The sequence below is a fragment of the Poecilia formosa genome, unplaced genomic scaffold (genome assembly GCF_000485575.1).
Source record: "Poecilia formosa unplaced genomic scaffold, Poecilia_formosa-5.1.2 Scaffold18, whole genome shotgun sequence".
NCBI classification, from domain to species: Eukaryota; Metazoa; Chordata; class Actinopteri; order Cyprinodontiformes; family Poeciliidae; genus Poecilia; species Poecilia formosa.
Genome location: NW_006799957.1, coordinates 2,404,117 through 2,415,255, shown reverse-complemented (window position 1 = coordinate 2,415,255; position 11,139 = coordinate 2,404,117). Strand labels below are relative to the sequence as shown.

Here is an 11,139-nt window from a genome sequence, read left to right as displayed (position 1 = left end):
CCCCCCCCCCCCCCCCCCCAAAAAAAACAAAAAAAAAAAAAAAAAATCCCGTACTGATATAGAAGGTATATTGAATATTTCATTAATACATTTAATGTAACATATTAGCAGGACAATATACCATATTTTACGTTTTTGTTGTTTTTGTAGGAATAATAAATCTGCTGATATTTCAATTAAGAAACTAACGATGATTGTGGTTCACAAAAAACGTGCGAAGCAAATTTTAAGTATGGATTACTACTACAACTATTAATTACTACTACTTTTACTATTCTAAATTAAGACATAATTGCTTGTGGTAACCAAAAATTTAAAAGCCAAAGACAATGTGCAGCAAATCCGTGGGGGGAGAGATTATTTTAATTATTAGAACTTCATAATTAACAAGTTGGTCCACACTACTGCGTGCAACGTAGTAATTTTACATTTAAAATTACAATCTTATCTTGATTTTGTTGTTGTAAAAATGCTGTATTCTTCTACTCAAACTAACCTAATCCATTACAGTATTTTAGAAATCTGAAGGGCCAGTGAAGTACTAAATTATCTTGGTAAAAATGCTCAAAGATAAACAGGTTTTACAGGTTTGCTGCAATGCATCCTAGATGGCAGGCTGTCAAGACAGAGACAGAGTCATTTCTCATTCGACTCTTGAGTGTCCACTAACGGTTGGTCGTGCTCTGCTGCACACACAATCTTCCTCTTGACCTTCTTGTTGGATGAAATGATAAAGAAGGGGCTGAGGGAGGCATAGCAGGAGGAGAAGAACACCCTCATGTCAGCCACTACTGGTGAAACCTTTGATACCGTCAACATGTAGATCCAGATCACATTATCAATGCCAAAGAACACAACGTAGAGAACCACCAGGATCACCACAGTTTTAGCCGCTCTAGTTTCTGCCCTGCTGCCATGAGAGCGACGGATCCCTTTCACCTGTTCGCTGTGGCGGTGCAGGAGCAGGAGGATGTACCCGCTGGAGCCCAACATCAGGGCTACAAATGCAAAATCCCTCCCAGAGACGGCTACTCCGTTAATAACATAGGACATATTATCTCTGAAGTCCACATGACAGAAGCCGAGGTTGAGGGTGAATGCAGGGATGGTGCCGTTACGTGGAGCCATGGAGAAAAACGGAGCTGCAATGCAAATGGCCATATTAAGGAGCCACAATGCTGCAAAGGTCGGAAGGACCAGAGAGGGAAGCACAGGTTTCAGCTTGGACAATCTGGGCCCTGCAGGGGCTATTGTCATGGCTTGAAATACGCTGAGCATGCAGGTGATGCACACAGACAAGGCCCGTCCAATGCGATAGGCGTAGATCACCACCTTACAACCAGGGTCATTCAGAAGATCCTTCAACCCAAACACAGTCATGGTCTGTGGCACACAACGAGTCAGCAGTAGCATCAGGTTGGCGAAGGCAAGGTGGCAAAGGATCATGTCCACAGGAAGGAGCTTTGGTTCGGTACAGATTATGCTGGCGTACGCCAGAAGCACAACAACGTTCCCCAATATGCCCAGGCCTGTTTGCAAGAGGAAGGAGACCCCTTTGATGGTCACACAGAGATCCATACCACCAAGACCTGCATGAGACGAGGTTTAAACAGTAGGCATGACAAAAACATCTGATGCAAACCACATAAATGTTAGATCATGTGAAACAAACCTCAGTAATCCAAACCTGATAGACCTTACTCTAGCTTGAAGCTGTGGATAAAAAGCAAAAGTATTTTAGTAAACAGGCTGCCAAATAGCCTGTGAGAGACAATTTATAATCCTCAAGGTCCCTCAAGACTGCTGGCCACGATTCAGCTCACAGTTTGGCAAATTAACGCAATAAGCTAACTTTGACTCACATTGTCTCAGAGGAATAGAGTCACAAATGAAACACTTGACTTATAATACAATAGCGGCTAGTATAAACTGGGAAGCTTACAGAGTGATTTATCCAGATCGCCCTGTTACTATAATTTATTAATGAACACATTTCTGAATTTCTGAACACAGGAGGATATTGTTAAAACTATCTTATGTGTCAGGAATAAAATAAATGATTTATTTTTAGAGGTAGCCATCAAATAAGTTGAAGCGTTGGTATTTTATCTCACCCTCAGTATGAAAAATAAGGTGGGTAGTACTTACAATTACTCAGTTACATTTATTCGAGCAACTTATCTGAAAAAGTGGTACTTTTCACTGTAGTTTTAACCTACTCATATTTTATACTTGAGTGTTTTATTAGTGAATATTATTGTTATAATACTCATAAATTCCTGGTTAAAATTTCTGGATACTCCACTCAGAATGAGTAATTTTTCTGAATAATGAACAAGTATATTTTAACCAAAAATACATGAGACGGATACAAACCTATAGTTTATGTTAAAGGGAGACACACTTGTTTTAATATAAGCTTTGCTGTTTTAATGTTATTTTCCGTTTGCTGAGCCTGTTAAGACATTTGGAGATTAATTAGATACACTAAACGCCATATATTGTTAATGGATGCACTTAGACGAAAGCATTAGCTTCCTCGGTTTCATAGGGAGAAATTGATTTGGAAACATGTTTTTTCTGCCTTTATATTTATTTTGTAATTATGTCATTTATTTAACTTTTTTCTTTTAGTTTCTTTTAGTTACCAGAATTTGCACATATCTTCATGTAGTTATTTTTCCTATCTGATGGCATTATTGTAAAATATTAAATCAGGTGTTATGATCAGGTACTCAGTACTTAAGGAGCATTTTTACCAAATAGCTACTTTTTTACTTTTACTTGAGTAAAAATATATTGAATATATTGAGTGCTAGTCATCATGAATACAACATTTAGGGTATGAACGTCATGAACTTTCTGACATTGAACAAAATCGTCTTGTAGTGGACACAATAAATCAAAAACGATAAGTAAATAGTTATAAAAGGTACATATAGAAATGTGTGTGTGTTTTAATAAAGAGTTCCTTTATAAATAAATACATTTTCAGCAATAAAATTATGTGTAAAATATTTGAATCACTTTAAGATTAATCTTTGCTAAAATAATTGCTTGTCTTTTATTAAAACAACTTAGCTGTGCTGTTTTATGTAACCATATGACCAGTTCAACTGTTTTTCATGCCTCCAATTTTGTTTTGTTCCTACAAAAATTGCTTTTCACTTTCTACAAAACCAGAGAGAGAAAGAAAACACAGTTAACCTTAACCAACTGGGGAACAAAGCAGTGTGTAGTTTTGTTTACAACCATTAGTTTTTACGAAAGAACATATGGTGCTTTGTTGTGTGCTCTTTTCTGACTTCATGTCTAGAGAGCATATTAAGAGACACAGAGGAGCAGGACAATTAACTGCAGGTATGTAACAATGCCTGTTTGCAGTAATTAGGGGCAGAAGCAAATATGGTCAGTATTAATTTAAAATGCAAGCCTCCACAGTTTGAAATGCACCTAAGGGTTTCTTTCAGTGTAAGTGGAGAATAGCATATGAGCTGCATGTTTTCCTCTAACTGCACAGAGTTCAGGGTCCATCAGCTGGAACAGTCGCTTTGAATGCTAACTGTTTTTTAGGATGGTTGTTTTTCTCACAGGAGTCTTCCATGGAATAAATCATCATTAGAGAAAGTCTCTTCCTTAGCGTTCTTTTTCACATGTTTACATGTTCAGTGAGTTAATTAAAAAGGCATGTTGAAGCTTGTTCTCCTCAGGGGAATTCAACACGTCCTGTTTACTCCTATGTGACTTCAATAACATCGAGGCCCTTTCCTCCTGGCAAGTAATTTTTCTCTAATTGCCATCATAATTACTATATCAGAAAACATTTAATAATAATTAAATCTATTACAATGTAAATTAGTGCGATTCAGTCGTCTTCAAATATGTTAAATTTCACAAACATAAAAAAATCTAAATAGATTTCTTTATTTTGCCAAAAAAGATAATTATTAGAAAAACCAATGTGACAGTTCAACCCACTAAAAGCTATTCTGAACACCAAAGAGGTGAGCAGTTAATCCAAAACTAGTATTCATGGAATAGTAACACAACTTCAACATATTCTTACTCAAGTAAGGTTGTAACAAGGGTGTTATAAAAAAGCCACTCTAGTCCTGAGTAAGTGATCGATCATCTGATTTGATACTTTACCATCAGACAGACAAAAAATATAGTTATATATCAGTTCTAGTATTTTGATGACCAATGTTAAAAGATGTTTACAAATAACACAAGTACAAAATAACAACTTAAGTAAAAGAAACACTACTCCATCAATTTTTGAATATTACAATTGAAACCAATTCTTTGTCTTAGAATAGGGTGAAGTGCTTCCAGTGACTCATGGTGTTTACCATATTATTATGACCTCTAAAAGGCAATAAAACTACTGGTAAAATATCCCCTCCTCCCTATCTACTCATTACTCAAGTGTTTGTAATGAGCTCATGTAACGACTTACTACCCACTTCTGCCAACAAATACTTCTTGTATGAAGTAAAAACATTTTAGGTGAAAAATAAACACCTTTGCAATCAACCGCATGCCATTTGTCCAAATACTGCATACAAGCTAAAAACTACTGAAAAACAGAAGCTTAGCAGTGTTTCTTCTTAGTATAATGGCTGAAGAAGTAAGTAAAATCCCATTTACAAAAATAAAGTAATATGTCTATAATTTGAAATCTAAAATTCTTTAAAAAAATGTTACCCAAAGTGAGACGTTAGTTTTTCCTTAAATTAACCCATAGATTAAACAATAACTAAAACCACATCACCTGCAGTTCTTCTTTTACTTGTGCCACTTTATTTATGTCAGGATATAAATTTAAAGGGGGAAGTCCAATGCAAAACATTCAACAGAGGTATTTTGAGGCATTTGTAGGGAAGTCCCTTTTTATTTCTGATTTGGCCACAACCAAGAGAAATCACCTAAAGACTCATGTCCAATTCCTTGCAGAGGTAAATTATGTCACCTACTTGCATTAATATGTCCATCCACAAATGTAAAGATTTATTGCCTTTGGACATATACCACAGCAATAAGTTGGATTTTAAGATATGTTCTTATTGGTAAAAACAAAAACAAAAACAAAACAAAACAACAAAAAAAACTAAACAAAACAAAAACAAATGTGGGGGGCTGATTACATTTCTGACAGTTAAGAGGATTCTGGATGTAACTTGTTTTATATCTCTCCTCTGGGGGGCACTGTGGTATTGAAAGGTAACTGAGCCTTTAATGTAACCTGCAATTCATTTAAAAATGATTGAAGGAATCTAAATTAATGCATTATTAAAGCAGATGGTGTTTATAAAAAAAAAGTATTTAGAGACTAATTGGAAAAATAAAAAATAAGACGTAATAGTATGTAACAAAATCATTTCCACTTGATGAAACATAGACATTGATAAATTATCTGATCATTTTTTACACTAAAACATTGCTCTAATATGTTCTTCCTCTCGCTACCATCTTGCTGTCAGCTCTAAGTGTTTTGCACAATATAAATGAGAACAATCAGTGGCTTCTTCATGTTAATCTGGTCTGTCTAAACCAAGTGAGAGGACAGAATCAGTCATCTGAATTGATCTCAAGTAATTGGAGGCTGAGGGAAGAGAAGTCAATGGACCATGCAAAGCAGAACCAACAGCTGCTACCTGTCTCCAGGTATAAAGAAAGAAAAAGCCTACTGACTTCATGAGGGATCACTGTCTGTCAGGCACAAGTTCAGCTTCACAGCTCTCAGCCTTCCTTACCTGCCATCAGGTGGGATTTTAACTTCCACCAAAGGTTATTTTCTGAGACCATCTTGAATAACTTTAATCATTCAACATTTTGACAATATGATTGAATGATTTTCTATCTTTATTTATTGTTTTCCCTCTCTGCAGGAATGCCATCTAATGTGAATGTCCGTGGGATGCTCTTTCTGTCGCTCACCGTTGTTGGAGTTCCTGGGAACATGGCGGTCATTGTTGCCTTCCTCCTTCTTGTCCTCCAAGAGAGCTGGCTCCTTGCAGCAGATGCCATCGTCCTGCATCTGTCCTGCACCAACCTGCTGGTGGTGCTTGTACGCTGTCTGATGGAGACGCTGGCCTCCTTCCACCTGGCCAATGTCTTTGGAGACGTTGGCTGCAAAGCTGTGATCTTCATCTACAGAACGTCCAGGGCCCTCTCTATCTGGCTCACCTTTCTCCTTAGTGCGTATCAATGTTTGAGTATTGCCCCTCCTGGATCAAAATGGGCGTCTGTCCGCATCTTAGTGGCCCAGAATTTACCAATTGTGTTCCTCTTCCTCTGGGTCCTCCATACTAGCACAAGTGCAGGGGCCATATTGTTCTCTGTGAGCTCCAAGAATGGCACTGCTGTGACAACAAGCGCTGTCAACTTGGAATTCTGTTATGTGAATTTCCCATCAGATATCATCAAAGAGGTTTATGGGGCGATACAAGTGAGTAGAGATGTGGTGCCTATGGCCCTCATGACTCTAACCAGCCTTATCATTCTTGTTCTCCTCTACAAACACAGCCAGCACCTCAAGGGGCTCCGTGGCGCTGGCCATGCTGGTTCAGGGACCTGCGGTTCCAAGCAGCGGGCTGCTAAAGTCGTAGTTGTGCTCGTGACCATTTATGTTGTTCTTTATGGGGTTGATAACGGTCTTTGGGTGTACACGCTCACTGTGAGGCACACAATGAGCTCCTCGCTGATCTCTGACCTGCGTGTGTTCTTCGCCTCGCTGTACGCAGCGCTGAGCCCTCTGGTTATCATCGCGTCTAACAGGAAGGTGAACAGCAGGCTGAGGTGTGTAGCACAGGAAAAGCCTTTGCTGGGAAAAACGGCTCACCTTCGTTCTATATGAGGGCAATCTGGGACGGTCGATTGCACACATGGCTGGAGGTGAAACCGAAGCTGAGATGAAACTGAGCTTTTCTGATATCTGGGTCATGTGTAGGTTATTCTGTTGAAATCACACTTTCTGACAAGAATTACTTTATCTCTGCTAGTACATTCTAGAGTTGAATTTTTTTGGAGTTTTTTTTAAGGAGTTGTTAAGCAAGTTGTAGCTCTGTAAAATAACAACAAAAAAGAGATCACGTCAACTTTTTTTTTTTCCAATATTATGATTTCTAGATGTTTGACAACCATCATTCAATACTGATTAGATCATCACCTTACCCCAGCAGTAATGTTTACCCCAGCAGTAATGTGAAAGACTAATGGCAGGACACATAAAAACTATAATACAAAATCCAGATACTTATTTCTCAACTTTAAAACAACCATTAGAATGGTGTTGTTTAAAAAATATGAATATCTTCCCTTTGTTTTATTGGAGCCAATAGCTCAGTGACATCATTTTTATTTAAAATTTGGGAAAAAATTAATCAATGGTGTATATAATTAAACAAAAATGTTAATTTTATTCAAGCACATACCTATAAAAAATAAGAGTAGAGAATTGGAACTTTTCTCCTATAATTTTTTAAAATTTTCTGGCACTGTATTTCTGGCATTATGTGTCCTTCCATATAAAAGAAAAATAGTGACAACTACAGCTCTCCTCGTCTACCAGTGTGTTAATTTTCCTGGTTTATTTCTCATGTACCAGCAGTACAAATTATAGCCTGGTAATTCATTTCATGTTGCTGTCAAATAACTTCCAAGTCCCCATTTAGCCATGATTAAGCATTTGAATAGGATCTGGGAAATGTTCCGTGATAATCAGGCAGGTTAATTGCCACACTGAGATTTGGTTGAAAATCTGACTCCAAAAGTACATTCTTCATAGCTCAGTCATAAAATAAAATATTCATTCTCTTTTTTTTTTTGTTTTTTTTGTTTTTGAATGTGTCCTGTCTGGCAGAAAGGAGCACTGGAACAATACATTCTAAAATGTTAATTTCACATTAATGAATTATTCCTCTTATTTCTGAAAATGTCTGTCTGAATCATATGTAAACTGTACAATATTGCAAAAGATGAAGAGTCACAAAATTGCATTTTATTGTAAGGTCTGGAGAGTTCACAGTTGATGTTGCAGTGAAAGAAATTAGGAGTCATAATGTAATTGCTGCGACACAAGAGAATCAAGGACACAACAACCTCCGTCACTGACAGCCCAGAGACATAAAGTGGGGCTGCCAGCTCTCTGTTATCTTGCAGTAACTCTAAAGTGAAATCAGTGTCACACTTTTAATCTGCAGGTGAGGAGAGGGAGGAGAAACCCTTGCAGTGCTTGTGCAGAACTGTTACATTTACCAACAAGATGACATCAGCAATGAAGATCATTTAAAGGTCACATCAGAGAGTAACATTTACTTTTAATTTAAAAGTTTCGAATGTTAAAACCCCTCATATTTGCTCTAAAAGCTCTTTCTCCAGATGAGAAATCCCATGTGTTTTACTCTTCAAACCACTGAAATCTGATTGGCACTTTAAGACAGACTCCGGTGGAATGAAGGATAGAATACATGGATAGATTCGGGGCCCTGCAGCTGGAATGCTGGATGCCGATCTGTCCTTTCAGGACTTTCCTGTGAGGAGAAAAAATAGTCAAATCATTAAAACAAAGAACAAGGACACAAGAACAGGTTCCATCAGGGTGTATGTTCAAGTGTCTGAGTCTGCGTGTGAAGGGTGAGTCAGGTAGGCCTCTCCCCGCACAAGACAAGACCTGTTGTCACGACTTTCTGTTTTTCTGAAGTCTTTTGAGCCTGGAGAATGCTGAAGGCAGTTTAACATGATCACACAAGCACAAATGCAACCTCCTACTAGCCTTCCATTTCTCACTGTAGGTTGTCTGTTTTTTTTCATTCCATCTTAATGTTAGATGGAAAACAGAATTTGCTGCCTTCTAAGCAAAACGTCCTGCATACAGAGAAATTAAAACCTTTAGGTTTTCAGTTTTAGCAAAACTGAAAACCTACAGGTGTATCTCATTTGTGTGTAGTTATGCAAAATATACAGATACAAACCTGTGCAAAAAAGCTGTCAGAACCGTCCAGAGTGTCTTGTTACACAAAAATCTCAAAATCCCGCCAGCTGATACCCCAGGACTGCTGCTCTGCTGCGCCTGACGTGAATCTGTTTACCTGCACCAGGTACAAATCTTTTTGTCCCTCTGTCCACCAATCGCAGAGCAGAAGAAGGGTTGAACCAACCCCCTTTTTTTTGCCTTGGAGCAAATCCACACCCTGATACAACTGAATGTTAACTCAGAAACAAACCCCGCAAAAAACTTTTACCAATTCACCAAAGTTGATGAAAAATGAATTTACAAGGTGCAACCAGTAGCAAAACACTGAAATAGCACCAAACAAGCAAGATGGAAATATATATATATATTCAGAAATCAATGTTTTTAGAATAACAAAAAAAAAAGCATAGTGATTTTTATTCCTTTATTCCTATACTAAGTTTTAATTAATTGGATTGCAAAAAAGTAAAATGTTTAAATAACAAACAGTTGGAGCTTATTCCTATTTCACTAATTAACACATCCTAAAGTACATTTGGTTTTGTGCAAATGAGAGACTTGCTATAATAAGCTCTTTTTGAGTTCACTGATAACATCTCTGTTGTTTCCATTTATGGGATTTTTCTTTAGGCTTGTTGTTTACAGGATTTATTTGTCAAAAAGAAGCCTCAGACAGAAAATACTGTAGCAATTTTGTGCTGGTAGTTAAATCAACACAATGAAATGATATTTGACTGCAGAACTGATAGAAAAGTCAAGAACTACATAGTAGAACTCGCATCTGTTATTTAAATATGCAAAACGGATAAAATACCTCAAAGTAATGCGCTCTAAAGTCTGAACCAATAGCTACCAGCAAATATTTACAGTTTTGATTCCTTTTTTGGAAAAAAAAAAAAAATACATAAGATCCAGAGTTGTCTGAGTCTTTCTCTTGCATCCACCTGGTTTAACTGATTTCCTCAGACTCAAAGTCATGTTACAACTTGCCTGGAATGTTGCACTGCATGCAAGTAAGGAGGCTGTTCTGGAGCAAAATACAAAGCCAAAAAACTATTGAAAAGAAAATAGTCATAAGATAGTTGAATCTGCACATTGAAGCATTAACTAGTTCTAACTTCACCATTACGGTATGGGTAGGAAATAAGTCAAATTTGTATTAAATCGATGAAATATGGCCAGCTTGTAGGATTAAGCAGATGATTGATGGTGCTCTCATGGTTAAGCAATACCTACAGTAAAAGTAGCAACAGTCAGCAGACTATTAATTAAGCATAAAGGACAGTGAGAAACAACTTGCCTTGCTATTTTCAGAAATCTGTCACAGTCAATCCTAAAGTCATTAATTAAAATTTTGAACTGTAGATCTGTATTACAATTAAAAACTGTCTAAATCCTGATTTTTTTAGAACTCAAAATAGACTATGTTAGACTACAGTGAGGTATTCATATCCTGTAAGCTTCTTTTGCTGCCTCATTTTCCAGGATCATACTGTATTTAGCTTCATCCATTTCACCATCAATTCTGACTAGCGTTCCCATCTCTGCTTACGCCAGGCATCCACACAGCTTGATGCTGCCACCACCATGTTTCACCATGTTCAAAATTATGTGAAGTTTTACTTTTTCACCAACAACTGAATTTTCAGTGGGATGTTCAAAGCTTGGGATACGGTTTTATAATCTAAACCTGCTTTAAACATTTTCACAGTTTTATTTTTAATCCATCTGCTTTGTATCCATAATGTCTTTAAGATGCTGTTTCTTCAATAATGTTCTTTAACAAACATTTCAGAGCTTCACAGAAGAGAAGATTAAATCACACAATCACATAATCAGTGACTTTTGGAAGCATGGAGTTGGGTTTTATTTAGGGGTATCCAAATAAAGAGGTCCTAATACAAATACATGTTGCGCCTTATTGATTATTCTTTGCAAAACCATGAATTATTTTATTTCCATATCACAATTATTAACTATTTTGTGTTGTTCAAATACATATATTCTTGAAATATAAAATACTTTGAAGTTTGTGGTTATAACATGACAAAATCCAATTTTATTTAGCAAAAAAATGTAAATAGTAAACCACTTGTATATCTACGCATGTAAAAATGATAAGGTAAAAATCTTGAATTTTCAATGGAAGCAGGAAGAGTGAA

General features: G+C 36.9%; 2 protein-coding genes across 2 annotated transcripts; one reads left to right on the top strand and one right to left on the bottom strand.

Annotated features, from left to right (window-relative positions):
• Window positions 1-434: 434 nt before the first annotated feature.
• Window positions 435-1,909, bottom strand: ora1 (olfactory receptor class A related 1). The gene has a single exon (XM_007546969.2). The coding sequence runs from the start codon at window positions 1,576-1,578 to the stop codon at window positions 637-639; it is 942 nt and encodes a 313-aa protein (XP_007547031.1). The 5' UTR covers window positions 1,579-1,909; the 3' UTR covers window positions 435-636.
• A 3,506-nt stretch (window positions 1,910-5,415) lies between these two features.
• ora2 (olfactory receptor class A related 2) lies at window positions 5,416-8,756 on the top strand. Its single transcript, XM_007546968.2, has 2 exons — window positions 5,416-5,766; window positions 5,892-8,756. Exon 2 carries the CDS (start codon window positions 5,894-5,896, stop codon window positions 6,857-6,859), a length of 966 nt encoding a protein of 321 aa, XP_007547030.1. The 5' UTR covers window positions 5,416-5,766; window positions 5,892-5,893; the 3' UTR covers window positions 6,860-8,756.
• The last annotated feature ends 2,383 nt before the right edge of the window (window positions 8,757-11,139 follow it).

Coding starts and splice junctions, on each gene's coding strand:
- ora1 (XM_007546969.2), bottom strand. CDS start 1,578: ATGGATCTCTGTGTGACCATCAAAGGGGTCTCCTTCCTCTTGCAAACA.
- ora2 (XM_007546968.2), top strand. CDS start 5,894: ATGCCATCTAATGTGAATGTCCGTGGGATGCTCTTTCTGTCGCTCACC.